The sequence below is a fragment of the Anastrepha ludens genome, chromosome 2 (assembly GCF_028408465.1).
Source record: "Anastrepha ludens isolate Willacy chromosome 2, idAnaLude1.1, whole genome shotgun sequence".
NCBI classification, from domain to species: Eukaryota; Metazoa; Arthropoda; class Insecta; order Diptera; family Tephritidae; genus Anastrepha; species Anastrepha ludens.
This window is the reverse complement of record NC_071498.1, coordinates 84,517,650-84,536,937: the sequence shown is the minus strand read 5'-3', so window position 1 is coordinate 84,536,937 and position 19,288 is coordinate 84,517,650. Positions and strand designations below refer to the sequence as shown.

At 31.9% G+C, this 19,288-nt stretch overlaps 1 protein-coding gene across 6 annotated transcripts in view; it reads left to right on the top strand.

Annotated features, from left to right (window-relative positions):
• Nucleotides 1-10,732, top strand: part of LOC128871991 (tropomodulin-like) — a 74,614-nt gene extending 63,882 nt beyond the window's left edge. For 3 of the 6 annotated variants that reach the window (XM_054114231.1, XM_054114230.1, XM_054114228.1), the window contains 2 exons: nt 603-1,063; nt 1,748-1,948. Coding sequence is in view for 3 of the 6 variants with exons in the window: in XM_054114230.1 (XP_053970205.1) it covers nt 603-609 (7 nt within the window). In the remaining 3 variants the exon portion in view is untranslated. Of the gene's footprint in view, nt 1-602; nt 1,064-1,747; nt 1,949-8,669 lie in introns of those variants that run through there. The other 3 variants (XM_054114233.1, XM_054114229.1, XM_054114232.1) reach the window with 2 other exon arrangements.
• Nucleotides 10,733-19,288: the final 8,556 nt, after the last annotated feature.

Below are 19,288 nucleotides of genomic sequence, written 5' to 3'. Positions count from 1 at the left end.
AAAAAAACTGGGAAACCTATGTCTCAAGAATAGATAGCTAATCAAGCTTAGCAACATTCTTTGGTGACTCCAGCAGGTCTTGAAGTGACTACAATTGGTGCATGATTTATTCTATACATTTCTCCTGCAATGGAGATCATCAAAGTATGATATCTTATATGTTGATCTCGTCAAATGTTGTACACGACTCTTAAAGGCCTATGTATGTATAAAAATATAAAATCAGTGTATAACCATACCCATATTTAAAATAATATTAGTTTTAGGAAAGTTTTGGAATTAAAAAAAAAAAAATTATTAAAAAGTATCTATGGGGATTAAATATGAAATGATGGATTCCTCCCATCTTCTTTTATTTCTTTTACTTTTTCACTTTTCAAATTATATCTACAAATTAAAAAAAAAAAGAGAACTTTTCATATCCTAAGCTCACAAATTAGTTAGCACACCTCTGAGGCATCTTAACATCCCAATTATAAATACACACTAAACACCAGCAAAAACACTGCTTCACACTTTAGCTCAGCAATCATACAAACCAGTAAGAAAAAGAAAAGAAAACATATTCTAAAATATATTTCCAAATTTTTTTTCTTGTCTAGGAATTAAACTGCGATTTAAATTTTTAAGTGAAATATTAACTCTACCCAACAAAACAAACAAAAAACTTGAAAAAAACTTCCGATGAAATGAATAGCAGACCTGAAACATACTTGTATAACACAACTACCACAAAAAACCAAATACAACAAAAGTATCTATCCCTCTATGCAGTCAACCCGTGAAACAACAACACAATATTTAAATTAAAAAATACCTACATACATCCTTATAAATTTACTGAAGAAATAGTTAAATCATATATTTATTCATAAAATCAAACTAATGCCGATGACGAGAAAAATTATAATAAAAAATGTAATTAATGAATTGAAAAAGGAACTAAATAGTAAAGAAGCTGTGAAATGATACCGAAATCTACCGGAAACATGTCCGTGTATTTATGTATATACACTATACTCTCACTATGACTCTCGATCGGCGTGGAGGTTGAGCGCAAAAAGTTCGTAATATTTGTAGTTGTTTGTTTTGAGTTTATTTTAGTTGTTGACTTATTTTATGTTGTGAAGTGAACTAACCAATAAATAAAATTTATTCGAACACATTAATCAAACGAAAATAAAACCAGTTCGATTGCAAGTGCCTCTTAATCCCTTATGTATTTTTTATATTCTGCATTTTTTTATATTTTTTTATATACTATATTTATTTAATTAATTATATTGAGTTAGTAGTTTCTAAGCGTTTGAACTTTCTCGTATTTTTGCCAACTAACAACTTCGCATACAATCCTACCACTGCATTTCAGTTTTCGACTCATACTTTTGAGTTTGCCACTACCTCGATATGTTCTACGAATTGTTGCAGTTTTACTCAACGTTGGTCTTCAATGATTGTTGTTGTACTGAAAATAAAATGCAAATGAATGCGCAAAATAATATTGAAACGCCTTTAAGTAACACTCCACAAGCCTTTGTCGTTACCAAAGGCTCAAATCCAATAACTATAATAATGAATGTGAAAATTTTCTCTTACTAAAAATAATTGTAAATGAATGCCATTTGTTGTTGTTATTGTTTAACTAAAATTGCCTACCCCACCCTAGTGTGTGTTGGTATGTATATGTTTGACTAATCAATATTTTTGTTTTTCTCTCTTTCTTCCTCGTGTTTTTCTCTACTTCCAGTACGTGTAAATCGCCTGAACCAGCGTAAATAAATTATGTGAACCAATCAACCAACCAACCAACCAATTTGTTGTTCACTTTAATTTGCAAAACCAACCGCAAACAAACAAGAAAAACCTCTAAATATACATAATTATACACTACTTACGTTTTTATAATCCAAACAAAGCAAGATAAATTAAAAAAAAAAAAAAGAAATAATTGTGTAAAATTTAAAATTCTTACTGTATTGTTGAATGAATGTTTGTAAATCATGTTAAAACAAAAACAAAACCAGCAACACAACCGACAGCTACCAAAATCTGCTCTTCTACTCACTCGATCCACTACTGTTACTACCACCAACTCCAATACAAATGTCATCACCTCTGCAGCCACCTGTGCCTGCACGAATTCAAATATGTGCGTGTAATAATCAAGCCTGAAAAGTCCCACTGAATGAATTTGTGCAAAAAGTACGTACTTATGTATATGGAGGTAAAATATTATTAAGTAGCTTACTTATTATTATTATTTTTTTAAATTTATACAAAAAAGAGCAGTAGAAAAGTAAAATTTATGACACAAAATTTTCAATTCATATATTCAGATCTGTGTATAGCTGAGGGCCGTACTAAATGCACCTAGCAATAAAAAACACGCCTAAAAATATGCAAAGGCTATTTTTGTATGTGTGGAATTAACCCTTAAGTGCACTGTGGAACATTAGCTACATTACTATTGATATGGAATTATTGAGCTATAAAAAAGTTAACATTCAATACTTTCAAAAATAAAAAAAAATCATGGAAAGGGTCATCCCAATTCTAAACTTTTAATTAGAATTTCTACAAAGATTTTTGGTGCGCAGTTTTATAACTGATTAAAATTTTAGAAAAAAAAGTTTGAAGTAAAATACTTTGCGCATATAACATTTTTTGAATTTTTTGTTTGTTTAAGTACATAAGAATTTGGTAAAAAATTCAATTTTTTTTGTGATAAATTTAGTATTTTTCGACATTTTAAAAACTAATTACTTTATTACGTTGCTTAATAAGTTTTCTGACTGCTGGCAAAAATCCGTAATATTCGAGTGAATATGTGCTGAAATATTGCAAAAAGTATAAAAGCAAATTTTCAAATAAGGGGGCGTCCATAAATTACGTGAGGTGTTTTTTTCAATTTTCTGACCCTCCCTCCCCCCCTGGTGAGATGTCGTGAGATTTTATTCAACCCCCTCCCCCATCCCCCAATCTCACGTGAGATTTTTCAAAATGTGGGTTTCTTATGTAAACGCGTTGGATTGTTATTGTAAAAAGAAAAAAAAGTTGCTTCGTGCTTTTATTTACGACTAGTTAAGACTAGTAATCAATATTGCTGAGAGTTTTAAGTGTAATAAAAATTTAACAATAGAAGACTTAAATCGTAACTACTGCGATTAGAAAAAGAATATCTACTCTAATTCAGTCCATGGAGAATCATGCGCGGTTTCAAGAGAGACTATTGGGACCAACATGTCCATATGATTTTCAGTAAAATCATGTGCTCCTTCAACTTCGTTCTAATCTAGCCACTCTAAGCCGTTGACGCTTGCGCACAGTAACTCATTAGCTCGTCTTGTGACAATCCGTGAGGGTCGCACTTTGCGGAACATACGCGCTTGCTTAGCTGGTGCAATGTGAGCTGCTCGCCTGTGCTCTGCAGCTCTTTTGATAGATGCGAAGTAAATACCGCATGTACTGCAGCATATTTTCTCTAAATCATCACGTATACTTGGGCAATAGAGATCAATAGGCGTGCTGATGAAGGCATTCAGCGGTTCAATCGGTACGCGTATTAGAAATGGAGTAAATGATTTTCCGTCATGTTCTTTAAAGTCCGGAATTGTCAAACGTCAACCTGAGTGATAGGGCGTTCGGCTCATAGTGGCGCGAAAACAACCGACGGGCTACACTGTACCGCAAATTCAGATTAAATTGAGCTATTTGGTATAAAACAAATATGGTGGTTTGAAAGTAGTAATGTATAACGTCGAAGTGTGAATGAAATTATTTTCTTTTGAACGAATTAGTGAATGATCTTAATCATACTACGATTACGCTTGAGATTAAATCTTAAGCATGTACAATTTTTTTGTTTCAATCAGAAAAAAATTGCGTGATATTTGCCGAGACCCCCCCTCTCTCCAACGTAAGATTAGATGAGATTTGACTCGACCCAAAAAAGGGTGTTCGCGCCAATTATATATATATATATGTATATATATAAATGCTTTCGTGACAATATTTCACACCATGCTATCTCTCAAAATCTGCCAATAACACAAAAACATCAAAAGGTTAATTATGGGTGGCCCACTAAGGAAAACCTGCCACTATACTAGAATTTAATAGGCCATAGAACTTCGTATACATTTTTTCTTTTTCTGATTAAAAGTACAACGTTTAAAACTTTAATTTTTATGATGATTGTTGTAGAACGAACTAAATTTTTATAAAAAATTATGGAAAAAATAAGCATAGTCAAAATATTGCGTTTGTAAAATTTGTCCATAAGTATTATATATGTATATGTATGTACATAGATACATATGTATGTAAGTATGTATATACAGTTTTTCTTAGCCAAAAAATAAAATCAGATTCAGACTTTTTCGGTATTTTAAAAATCAACTAATTTTTTTTTATAAGAATACCTTTAAGCATGTAATGAGTGTATCCACAGTTCAGCAAGAGTTAATACAAATCGAATATTGCCAAATTTGTAAGTTTTTAGTTAATTAGCAGGTAGGGCTTTTTGCGACTATCAGCTTTATTATCTACGTATTAAAAGGTGCTCGGCATTAATCTATAATTGGATTCCGTAGTACTCTCACTTTGATATAATTTCATTACATACATATTAGTGAAATATATAAATACATACATATATGTGGCGTTAGTGACACAAACGAAGTCTATATTATGTGAATTTTGAAATCCGTAATAATATTTAGAAAATACATACAAAAAATTAGTCTTAATTGTGCTATTGTTTTTAAAATGTTTTGTTAAAATGAAGTTTTCACAGACCCAATTTATTGGTATCATTTTTTAACCACTTTTGTAGTCAGAAATCTAAATTGTTTGTGTCAAATACATTTGTATTTGTCATCATCTGCTCGTATTTGTCGCATTTTTCAAAAGCATTAATCATGCATCTATAAGTAAGAAAAGGAAATTCCTATTTGAGAAAGTCTTTTGACGCGTCTGGATCTCTGTAGCTAAAACAGTCACTTTCTCTATACCTCAACCAAAAGTCGCTTATATTTACATAAATTATATCAAGTATTTATCTATGAGGTTTTCTAAATTTTGTGATAACAACGCACACAAAAACAATAACGTCAAGCACTTGTTTTTACTCCAAGTATTTTCAAAAGAGCTTTTGGTAAACAACTTTCATAAGTGAAAACAACTGTACGTCGAATCTTATATTTTGTTTCTAAATAAATTTAAGTAGTAATTGGAAAGAAAGAATCTAATATTTATATTTATTTAAAATTTAAAACACTGCGTTTTTCGATACAGGATTGCCGTATTTTTTTCAATTCATTTCATTTTATTTACTAAGTATGCGGTACAAAACCTTGATTTCATTAAGAGCCCTAGTAATGGATGCATAATTTAAATAATTTCATTTAAAAATTTTAAAACTGAAATTCTCAAGCACTCATGTCCTGAGTCCAATCACAACTTTACCTTGTGATGGGTTCAGAAGAGTTTTTGCAATTATTATTTTTTGCGAGTATGAGACTTTTGTATAGCTTAAGACTATGTTCAAACGGGCATCTAATTGGCCATTAAGACCATTTCAGCAATTTAAGCCTGAATTGTAACCCAATTTGTTTAAAAAAATGTAATTATTAGTTGCCAATTATGTAGGTAGGTGAAGTACCAGTCTAGCACTCCCCATGTAGCACTAAAGCGCCGTTTAGATACCATTTTGAGACCTCCAACGGACAGATATGTACTGCGAACTAAGTTACCAATTAAGTATTAATAAATTTGTGTCGGATTCTTTAAGCAACTCTGTGAAGTCTGTTCAATTACAAGAGCAAAGCGCCTGTTCAATAGGATAACGCAACATCGCAACATCATAAAACGCAAGACATTAAGGGGTTACATGGGTTTCGTAGGGTAAAAAAGGCCTATTTTCAATATTTTTTTTCTCTGTAAAAAATTATTTATTTAATTCAAACTTTTTTCTGTCTTATAAATACATATTTAAAGAATAATTTCTGAGATTTTCAAAAAAAAAAAAATTTAAACTCCTCCATTGTGACATCATTTCCGGTGACCCCTCGAAAAAAAGGTGCGTCCGCGTTGTCAGCATAACTCCTGACAGGCTCATCAAAATTGAAAAAACAAAAATAAGTGTTTTAGTTAAGACCATAAACTCGTGCTTGAACGAAGGAAAGAAAAAAAGTAAAATTTGGAATTTTTGCAGACATTTTTCCAAAAAAATGAAAATTTCGGTCAAATTTGCTTGACATATTGTTTTTTTTTAAATAGTTATAATTGAAAAAAAAACAAAATCCTTCGTCCAAGTACGAGTAAATTGTATTTCGAACACCTGTGTAAAATTTCATCAAGATGGGTTGAGTAGTTTTCGAGAACATTTGACAACCGACTTTGAAAACACAGTTCCGAGAAAAACGCGTTTAAAGTTTTGAGTAACAATAAAAGTGGCTTGGAGCGCACACCTTCCAAAGGCTGTATCTCCGAAACTATTTTTCGGATCGACTTGAAAATTTAGGATAGTATTCCTGAGAAGTTGTAGAAATTAATAAGCCAAAAAAAAATAAATCGATTTTTTGAACCAACGAAACCCATGTAACCCCTTAAAATCAAATAGAAAAAAAAAAATAACGATGGCGCACAAAATTGAAACAAATTCTATAATAAAGGAAGTTCCACAATTAACTAAACTCATTTTAATTTCATTTACAATCTCCCACAGCAGAATTGAGTTGCATTTTGTTCTAATGCCATCTGCTGCCACCTTAAACTTTGAAGAATTATCAAGTTATCCTTTTCTTCTGAACAATGCCAGTTTGCAATCAAAACTCCTTTGTATTGACTGGCTTAGTTCAATATATCTATTAGAAGTTAATGAAACTTTTTTTAACTTACATAAGTTTTTCTCAAACACTGATTGTCAAAGTACTGATTGTATGTGTGTGAACACCAAACTCAATGACGCAATTTAAAGTTTAATATCCTTGCCTCAGGTAATTGAACTGTTTGAACAGAGTCTATTTATCCGATACAAAATTTATTCGCACCCCATTTGCCTTTGCATAAATGGTATGCACTCATTGGCAGACTTTTATAACTTAGATCCCCATATATTTATGACTCGGTAGTCAAAACATTCATCAGTGTACCAAGCCTCGGATTCCTCGTCTATTGTTGGAATTCTCGATCTAATGCTATTTCAGAAACTGTAGCGTAGTGAAAAGGATACAAGGGTTGCCTTTCATAATTTGTGTGCAATAATGAAAAAACCGTAAAATAATAATGAAAAAGGATTTATCGTTTTTCAGCACTTCTGCAATCGCTTGAATCGATTTTCAAAGTACTCAGATGTGAATACCTTCAAAAGGAGCCGTCTAAAGACTTTAACAGCTTCTTCAGGCATTCTTCGCATTTTATTTTTGATGTTCGCGAAGAAAAAGACATCATTTGGTGCCAAACCAGGGCTGTAAGGCGGATGATTCATTAATTCGATCTTTTGAGTGCTCAAAAACTCTCCCGAGTGAACCGCTACGTGAGAGCTCGCAATGTCCTGAGGAAGGATGATTGGTAAAACAAGTTGTTTTATGTTTCTCTAGTGGTACAATTGCGACATGATCAGATTTTCAGAAAAAACAGAGACCATTTGCTTTAAAGCGCTTCTTCTGCGAACAACCACTGTTGGATTAACCTCGTCTTAAAATACCCAAGCTGGCGATTGCTGTTTTGTTTTTCAGCTCATATGCATTGATCCAGGACTCGTCACCTGTTACGCTGTCGTAGATGTGCTTAGAATCTCAGCGAGTGAATTTCTCATTAAACTGAAAACTCATTACAAACTAGAACAAATAAAACTCGTGAGTGCAAATGTTTTATGCAAGTTTATGCTAAAAAGTGACAAATTTTTCGCTACAAATATCGGAGTACAGTTTAACACAGGTATTGCTGCAAAGGCACAAAATCAAGGCAACCCTTGTAAAATCAGCAATATGGTAACCGAGTACTTGATAGGGGAGCATTCAGGAATGAACCTCAAAGTCACTACTTTTAATTTAATCACCACTGCATGTATTATACAAGTGTAAGTTTCTATATAGTTTATAGTTTTCTTTTCAATCGTTATTGAAGAGGCTATAGTCGGAAAGTTGACTTCGTTCTTAATAAACGTGCGCTAATAGTACGATTCACTTAAAACGAAACATATTTATGTATAAACTTAATGTACTTAAGCTCTTAGAGTTGGCTGTCATCTGTTATCTACTTCAATGACGTCACTTGTTGTTCTAATGCGTCTGTAACTATTTGCATAGAATTAGCAGTCGTATAATTTAATATAGTGGCGTGTATCTTGAGAGCACTCAACTATGTAGGATTTAATGAAACTTTCAAGAGTGAGATATAAATTTATAAACTCTAGTATAACAGTAGCATTAAGGAACAAAATCTCTTCGAGAGCAGACAACAACAAGTATGCGCGCTTTAGAACTTATTATAGCAAATTTAGGTATGCGTATACGTATGTAGTTGCAAATATTTTCTTTATCTGCCCAGTTTTTGTCGATGTACGTCACAGTGATTTTTCTCCTACCTTTTTTTACTAAAATAAAATTTATTTTCTGCATATAATTGTCTATGAAGAAATATACTAACTTTTGCACTTTTCCCAGGTGGCCGCCTACGACGTTTGGGTCACTTCAGTCGCAACTACACTATTGGTGCCTGGCAGTAAATTGCAGACAGTTGTAGATCTAACAGAAAAGCACGCAAGCAATCAAGCAGCAACCCCACGAAGTGGAAATGGAAGTGGAAGTGGGATGTGTGGCCGAGGCACTTACGGATTCAACTGCACATATGCACGCATATACATACATACAAACTGCAACATTACGAATTATAATTGGACACTATTACTAACATACTATACATGCTAAAGTGACATACAATGTAGCATTTATAATTCAAATATAATTAGATAAAGTTTGTAAAAGGACAATGTGTGGTTAATAGAAAAAACAAAAAGCGCAAATGCCTGAATATTGCATATTAAAAAAAAATTATAATGTTAATAAACGTGTTCAACAAAAGTGCTTTTTATTGCATTGTACATCTTAATTTTATTGTGTAAATGTTTGTTTATTTTATTGCATACATACTTACTTACATACATACGCAATTGCTGCATACTTATTTGCAAATGTTTGTTTTAATACATTTTAAATGTTACTCTTTTATATTTTATATTTCAATTTTATCGAATTATGTGTTTCACAAGTACATGACTACATACATACATCATATGCTTATAACCAGTTTTATTTATTTAAATAGCTTATTGTTGAGGTTAATATTTCTGTCTCAGCTAATTTTTTGTCTAATTGTAATTTGATTATAAATTGTATTTACTTTATTGCGTCTTATGTTTACAAAAAAGTAATATTCGTAAATTATACAAAAACTAATTTTATAAAAAAGAAAAAAAAAAGTAGTGAACACACTCACCCACACACACAAGCGGGCGAATGCACGCAATAAGCAAGTCATAATTGCCCCACAAGAAAATATTTTCTTCTACTAACCAAAATGACTCTTTAACATTTAGAAAAAACCCTCTGCATGCAAGTTAGAGATTACTCCTTTCAATATTTACATTATCACTGATTTAAGTAAAAAAGTGCATACGCAGAGAGAGAGAGAGCATAGAGCATCGTTTGTACACAACAGTATACTCCATGTTTTCATGTTATCCTTAAAGAAAGCCAGGAGGAAAGCAATAGCAAACTGCTTGTTTATCAAATGATTGTTTTATATGACAGTCTGCTTCTTGTTCTTGTGGGGCTTGTAACCAATGCTGCCAGTAAATGTACTACATGCATGTGTAAGTTAGTTTATCAAATACAAAAAAGGAAGGCAAAGAGCGTCTTATGAATGTGTGTAGAGTTAATTGTATGCCAACGAGAAAGGAAAGAGTGAAGTAGAAAATTATATGAGCGCAAAACTACAAAAATATAAGAAAATAAATGCTTACTTATCAACAGCCATACTAATATATTTATCTGCGTATTTCTGCAGTGTCATGCGTATTTCTGCAAGTGAAATGTCGTAAATATATTATATATTTCAATTACTTAGCAAATATGTGTGCGCCTGTTCTCCAACTATACTCCGCAGAAAACTATGTCAACAATAAATGTAATGCATGTATAATTGTTGAAAAGTTTGTAAAAAATTCAAGTTATGTAAAAAAAAATTGGTGTTGTTGAAATTTCAATTGGTACGCTTGTGAAGTGAAAAGATGAGAAATTTTTTAAATATTTGACAAACTGCAGTTGCAGGCTTTTTCTAGGTAAGAAGTTGAATTGAGTAAAGGCCAACACTCAAAAAACAAAATAAACGAACAAAAAAGACAATTATGTAAATCACATGCGGAATGAGTAACATAAATTTTCCTTAAAATTAAATAAATAATTAAAAAATAAATAAAATATAAAACAAAACACGCTACGGTTCAAGCGAAGTCATTCACACAACTCCAAAATGTCGGAAGCGCGAATTCCTTATCAGCTTTGTGTATAGATTTAGAATTCCGCTTCAAGTTAAATACATTCAGCCCTGTGTCACGCGACACCTATTTAATTGCACTGCAAAGTCTTAACATAGCAAATTATAATCAATGGGTGTGTGGTAGACCCATGCAAAAACAAAATAACTGCACTCTGCACTCACATATGCATATAAACGTAAAAGCAGCGCAGAACATTTTGTACTTTGTATGCAAATAACTACATTTATTCTGCTCATTCTTAACACTTACCATCTTACATACATACATAGGTACATAAATTTCGCTTATCCAATCGATTTACTCTTGCAATGTAAAAGTAAAGAAAATGAAACGTAATAAAAATGATTATTATGCTATTTTATAATGATAATAAAATGCAAGTAAACATTTTTTACAATTGACCTACTTACATACATCCACATAGATGGCGTCTTAAATGAAACATTATTACTGAATTATGTTTGAATATATGATTTTACTATTTAATGCAAATTTGTAAAGTGTAATAATATAAACTTTATATATATTTAATGATGAATGCTTATAAATTAATGAATAATGTAAAATAAAAATTAAATAAAAAATAAAAAATGCTTAAAAAGTATAATTAGTTTATGTGTTTTTGTTTTTTTCGGCATTTTGGCTATGGCTATCTTACATCCCCGACTAGTAATCGTTCAACGATTGCCAAGGGACTATCAGCAATCGATCATATTGGAAGTGTCGAATTGCTCAATTCTCCACTGTGAATAACTATTTGAGCCGTTTAGCGGCGTAAGTTCATATGAAAATTCCGTGCGCCGCCGAGATGTATGAACGCAATGATACACTTTTGCTTCGGCTGACGACGGTCTTCCCACCGCTATAAAGCAGCTGACCATCATTATTATATTTCCATATGTGTCCAAAATTATGTAAACAAATTTCAGTCGGTATAAAGTAGTTTTACTTTTCAATTTTTTTTACAAGTTCGGCTGACGTGCTTTCCCCCCACTACCGCGCAGCTGACATTTTTTTCGACACATTTCGTACCCTCCCACAATCACACCCACCGCGGGTGCGCCGGCTGTCGTTCACTTTCGTTATTCATGAAAGCTAAATCATAAGTATAGTCAAGAATTTAATGGTATAAAAACGCAGTCCAAATACTACTTTAGTTCAAAATTGTGCTACATACGTATAAAGTCACTGTATGAAATATAATATTATATTTAGTGTGGCTTACAATTGTTCAGTCCCCCGAGAACGGCGTATAGATTGTCTATCATACAGTTTTGTATACTGGGTACTCTTGTCTGCAAAATGATGTCGATTTTGGAACTATCGAGAGTACGATAAGAAAAAAAGATTTATTTTATGTCCTTCAAAACTATTATACTATCATAAAACAATGCCGAATATATAAAAAATTTATTTCGTGAAATGCAAGAAGCTGATTTTGTTTCTACAAAACCCTTAAAAGATACAATTCTAAGAAGGCGAAATAGCAATGGTGAAAAATTAAATTATTTGAAGATAGGTTGGAAACGTGTTTTGAAAAGTAAACCATTTAGTGCAATGTTCTATAAAACTTCATTTAGTTGAAATGAGGATTTTACTATAGATTAATAAATTTATTGTCTTCACGGGGAAGACCACAGAACTTTGGAAATATTGTATTAACAAGTTCATACCATTATTCCAGGCCCATCACATTCGAAATATGTAAAGATATATTGGATTTATTATCCTCCAATACTTTTCAACAACTTGACCATAATGAAAAAAGTTAAAATATATTAATAGTAGAAGTGGCAGTTGGTATTTAAACCAGCTCACTTAGACCGCCTATCCATTGTGATTATTTTAATAGTAAGATTATCAATAAATTTGGTTGAATCTTAAATGTTAAAATAAAGCCTTTTTTTTTTTTTTTTTTTATTTTTTTTTTTTTTTTGTAGAACTAATATAATATATTTTATACAAATTTCACGAAATTGGTTTGTTTCAATTGAGATCCCGTGGTTAATATTCTAAAAATTTTAGATTTTTACTTTTTGCTAACATTGAAAGTGGTGTAAATCCTTCTGAAGTCATTAAAAGTATAAATTTTGGTTAAGCCCATTAAAAAAATGATGACATTATAAATTTAAATCAATTTAATGTTTTGAAAAATACTAGTGTAATAACATACAAGTATATCAATATTTTTCAAATTATTGAAGTGCAAAACCTGAAATATCTCCATATAAAATAAACGGCTCATTTATCTACAATTCCTGATTAATTTGGAATGACAATTGTAAAAAGAGTAATAAACGGTCTTTCAAAAGACACAAAGGGCAACCAGATGTCAGTAGTGAATAAGGCGGTAAAATGATTGAAATTTATTATGAAAATGGTGGGTGTTTAAGAACAGCATAACTCAAAAGTTTTGACTTTTTTTGGTGAAAATAATTGTCCGAATGAGTCGATAATTCAAATGTGGGTGAAAAAATTTCAAGAAACTAGCTCTGGCTCTGTCGAGAATAGAAAATGGGCTCACAGACCAAAAATTGGACGTTATGTTGAGAATATTAATGCTATAGCGCAGCCATTATTTCTTACAATGAACAACCTTCAACATCAATATTTCGACGTTCTCAAAAATTAGGCATTCATGTATCGACTGGCGGATTTTAAGTGTACGTGCTCATAGGGTTGGGTACGTAATGCTGTATGATACAATATTCTGTTTACAAAATGCTGTATACAAAATTCTGTATTTCAGAATTCTGTAAAAAATAGTCTGTATTGCCGAAATGCTGTCTTGACGAAATTCTGTATTGACGAAATTTTGTATTGACAAAAGTCTGTATTGACGAAATGCTGTAAGTAAATGATAAGAAATTCAACAAATTTTATAAAAAAAGTGCGCACTTTTTTTCTTCAGTTGCGATAGAATCCACCGTATTTTTGCGTAGAACTCCTTTTCGCGTGGGCGGCCTTCGGCCGCGCTTCAAAAAAATAACCTCCATCAGTCCAACTCCGGCTACGCAATCCACCGTATTTTTGCGTAGAACTCCTTTTTTCGTTGACTTTTGTCAACACAAAATTTTTTCAATACAGAATTTTGTTAATACAGAATTTCGTCAATACACAATTTTGTCAATACAGAATTTTTTTAAGACAGTACAGAATTTTGTTTTTACAGAATTTTGTAAATACAGAATTCTGTAAATACAGAATTTTGTCACTGCAGAATTTTGTTACGTTAATTTACAGTATTTCGTACGAAAAGAATTTTGATTTACAGCATTTTGTAGGGATCCCCGTGCTCATATGATCATCATTTAAATGTCTAAAATGATATAATTTTTCACATATAATAATTATCACTTCAAGAACCGAAGAACAAATTTAAAAAATACCTTTTGCCCGCGCAATTCTGTCTATAAAGAGTTTACTATTCGGTATCCAAATAAATGCAGCGTATTCAGGATGCAGGTGGACAAAACAGAACAGTAGTTTTAAGGTATAAATATATGGATCTTTTCGTGCAATTATCTATATTTGTCGTTCTATATGCAAAATTTCGTCCAATTACGAAACGCAAAGTTCAGTGCAGCATACGATTTCGCATTGACGAAATTTATATTGCTATCGAAGGAAAGTCTGTAACCAAATAAAGCACCAAGATCGCCAAGATTTTGGTAGCAATTTGTGCTGTCCTATCACAAATTATACGAAGTCCTAAGATTGAAGCTTTCAATTTGGGTATTTTTTTATCTACATGAGAACTATCGATAACGATAACTATGTTTTGACAGCTGAGAATAGCAAACTGGGTTAACATTTCTGTTCAGTAAGGTTTGGTAAGTCCTCATAAATTGTTTAACGTTAGAACAACACTTCTAAATTGCGGAAATTTACTTTGAAAAAAAAAAAGAAATCTGTTCGAGAAGTATTTAAGAGACGTCGAAATGTGAATTCGTCACCGTTCTCAACATATTGTCCTTTGACCTTTGACTTGGTGGAAAATTTTACGTAAAGATCGTGGATTACGTGCCTATAAAATACAGCTCATGGAATAATTGAATCCAAGTGATCATCGTTTGAATAATAACATTCCGATTTATTGGAAAAAGTAGTCAAAAATTCGACTAATCGAATGAACCATGTAACTTGTAGCCGCAGCGGACATACATACATATGCCGGATATCAAATTCCAAAAATATGTGCCATGAAAGTATCTCCCAGATTATAATAAAAACATGCATTCCATCAATATTTTTGTTTCATATTATCATTGTAAGTTCTCAAGCTCTTAAAAAAACACCTGATATTATCACATTCAATTCTGCCATTTTCGGCTTTACAGTTTCATCAAATTCAAAGTTTGATCCTTTTGGTGCAGTGTAGGGTTCAATTTCAATAGTACTTTTCCAAGTTTTTTCAAAATTTGTTTCCGTAAATCTGATCATTTTGGTGAATATATGCTCATATGTGTCAAAAGCAAATACCCTTGTGCATCAGCGCACTCGGATATATGAAGAATTAATTGTGCAATAATTAAAATTTTCGGTCAATGGAATACTTTATTGGAATAAAAAATAATTTTAGAATAAACGAAATAAACATTAAGAAAATAAATTCGATAATCGATTCGCCAATAAACATTTATATGTATATGCATAGGTATTTATGTGTTTAGTTATATATCACAAAAAGGCTAAATGCACTTACTCGCACATGGATTATTTGAATAAACTTGCCAATGGGGCTTCGCATTCGAGTTGATAAATGATATTTCACCAGATACGAATATGATTTCTAGTCAGCTAAATAAACACATTTTATAGACTTATCAATTTAATTGTATGTATGTTAATTATCCCTGTATGTGTGTATATTAACACATGCATATTTGCGAAATACTAAATATATACACATTAGTGAAAATTTTTAACATAAACATTCAGTGTTGCTATTGTTGTTTTGATTTATAAAATGTTAAGGAAAAATTTAGTTATCAAAATCTACTTCGTCACTATTCGCTTGTTAAGTGGAAAATTGGAAAGATAAATAACAATTTACTATTATTAATACAATTATGGATTACAACAAAAACGAATTGTTTGAAAAGCAAATTAAAAATACGGGTACGTACTGCTAGTTCCCGAATACCAAGGTTTGTGTGACTTTGAACCTGTGATTAGTGAATTGCGAAGAGGTAATAGAAGGGGAAGTTTGTTCTGTTTCACCACTTTTTCGATAGCTTTGAACTAGTACATACCACCTTGATAAAAAAATTCGCGGAATATATTGAGACAACTCAAAATACAAGGTTATTCCTTAAAAGTGATATTATTGGCTTCAAAATACTTCCCAACAACTACAATGCCCTTCTGCTAGCGTTTGAACCAGCCTCCGAAATTTTTCTTCAACTCTATTTCGACTGTTAAAACGCGTTCCACGTAGTGGTTCTTGACTCGAGCAAATAGAAAAAAACCATAGGGTATCATATCAAATACATAAACTCTACATCTATACTATAATGTGAATGTCTGTACGTTGTCCGCGCATCACTACGAAACGACAACACCAAATGACGTAAAAATTTGCATATATTCATATTTTCACCCAATGAAGGTTATAGGCATGTTGTTATGATGGAACTCCCTTCCCACAGCCCCCACTCTCATTCGTCACTAATAATCGAATATTTGCTTAAATTTCATCTAAAAAATCTTAGTTTTTCCTATTTCCCACACACTCTAGACTTCATAATCCGCATAAGCTGTTCAACTATGACCCAAATGCAAAGTTCAAAAACGGTTTGAGATAGAAAATTAATAAAAATAATTTTGCTTGATATTTTTCTGATTGGTTGCTTTGATTTTATTCAACGAGGCATAGCAACGGATGCCGGGTATTGTAATATTATGGTTATTACAATATTAAAAAATTATTTTCTATGAAATTATTGTTTTTAATTCTTTTATATGCATATCCTAAATCCTTCAAAACTACTCCTACGCGAGCGGGGCCGCGGGTTAAAGCTAGTATTTTTATATACTCTCGTAGAACCAACGCAGTGTAAGTTGGTGCACGGCACCAAATGAGATTTCAGGCACAAAATATCTTCCAAAGAAGTTTGGCTTGATCCAATTGAAATGCATGTTATTCTACGAATTAACTTGCGGTCCAACCTTTACCTTCACGTGATGCTAGGCCTAACATAGCCGGTGTGATTTCCCTCAGTTATGGCGTCGCTATTATAAAAGGCAGTCGTTTTACTATAAACTTCTTAAGATAGTTTTTCGCTGACGGTTTATGTAACACACACGGTTATGTAACTCACATTTTGCGGTTGTTTGAAGAAAAAAATGACGAAATAATTGTGAATAACAAACAATGACGAAATTACAATAATTAACCTAATTTTTTTAGTAGAAAGTGGCAGTGATAATTGCCAAACTGCTACTCTCAACTTTCCGCAACAATGATGTTGTAAACATCATCGTCACATAAAAAAAGTCCAGAAAAATCAGTTCATCATGTCTACCGTTCCATTCCGATCGCTTTTTTTTGAAAGCTCGATTCCAACGCATTAGCTGCAGTCGGTAACGAGCGCCAGTGATGGTTTCAGATGGTTTAATGAGTTCATAATAGATTGAGTTCATTGCGTGCAAACGTTTACCGCTGATTTATCTGTCAACATCAAACTCTTTAGACATATCATCAAGGACTCGACATGCGCCTTTATCCAATAATTCTTGTAGTTGTGTATCCTCGAATATTTTCGGTACTCCTTCGCGATCTTTATCACTCATGTCGAAATTTTCACTTTGGAAGCGTTGAAACCACTCTTCACAAGTTGTATTTGATGGAGCGTGTTTCAGCTACACTTTTCTTTAAAAGGTAATATAACTTTACGCAAATACTGTTTTTGGGGCGAACGTAGACATTTTTGACGTCAGATAAAAATCTTTACGCTTCAAACGAATGTCAACTACTGCGATCGAGACCTCGCATATCCACCTTCAAATCATATTACTAGAGCGAACACAAAAATAGTATCAGCAGCGACACCTCTTTCACGAGGGCGGAAACTTATTCCCATACATAATATTATATTTATATTATCATTCATTTACTAAAGCTAATTTATATAGGTATAGCATCATATAAATATTAAATATATAAAATAAAAAATATATAAAATAAAATAAGCTAAAAAACAAACAATTACTATTTTTACGACAAAAAAATAAAGCATAATTTATACACTTACCTATACATGCCAATTAAGATATGGGTTGTAAATTATGAGTGGCGCTGTAGTTGGATAGTTAGAAACCTGTAAGCAAAAAGGTTCACTTGTTAAATAGTAACACAGTGTATTGACCCCTGGTTTAAACTTACTTGTTTATGTCTGTATGACGCACTTGCGAAGGAAGTGTCGCTACACTGGGCAAGAAAAACCCCAAATAACCGAATCACCTAATCAATGTAAAATTATAATTTCTTTATGATGCTTTCCATTTCAATTCAACCGGGCTATTCGGGTCATGTTCTTCGATTTCGATGTAACTTAAATATGTTGCTCTCTGGTCGAAATAATGAGACACATATTTTTTTGTTCGCCCGAAAAAAATTTTTTTCAAGAGTTCTCGGCAATTTTGTTTTTCGCCTCCAACTCGATTTTTTTTAATTATATAAGAAAAAAATTTTTTTAAATGCCCATAACTTAGTCAAAAATGAACCGATTTTAATAATTTTAGGTTCAAAATGATCGTAATTACTTACACGAGTGATTTCATGTAGAAATAGTTGCAAAAAAGTAGTTGAAAATTTTTTATTTTGCAAAAAACAAAAAGTGCGAAACAGGGTGTTTACTCAAAAATTCATTACTCAAAAACAACTCATTTTAGCTATTAGGCATGCAGCTCAATTAAAGTTTGAGATGTTTTTTTGATTTGGAAAAAGTTATAAAAAAAAAAATACACTTTTTGAAATATTGAATTTTGAAAAAATTTAAATTTTTTTTCTTTTTTGCTAAATAAAAAATTTTCAACTACTTTTTTGCAATTGTTTCTACATGAAGTCGCTTGTGTAAGTAATTACGATCATTTTGAACCCAGAATTATTAAAATCGGTTCATTTTTGACTAAGTTATGGGCATTTAAAAAAAAATTTTTCTTATATAATTAAAAAAAATCGAGTTTGAGGCGAAAAACAAAATTGCCGATAACTCTTGAAAAAAATTTTTTTCGGGCGAACAAAAAAATACGTGTCTCATTATTTCGACCAGAGAGCAACATATTTAAGTTACATCGAAATCGAAGAACATGACCCGAATAGCCCGGTTGAATTGAAATGGAAAGCATCTTATGAAATAATTCGAATTCAATAAAAAACTTACTCCAATTCACGAATTCAGAAATTGAAATGTCAGCCAATAGAAAAATTTCAAAAAAATCAAATAGCAATGATTTTACTCAAAATTTCTAGAGTTAGCAACACAGTTTCTTGCTAAGTGAGCCGATTTGTCAAGAGGGAACGAGAAAACTGCTTACTGAGCAAACCTTTAGTAATTGAATCATGATTGAAACTCATCTTGTTTGTCAAAGCACAATCAAAACATTGTCTCGGGAGAACAAAAAAATCATGGGCAAGCTTGTATATTCTCTAAAAACATGTGCCCATTCAAAAAAACTGTTTGTCCAAATCACTGCCAAACAATTTCGTGAAATGCTTAG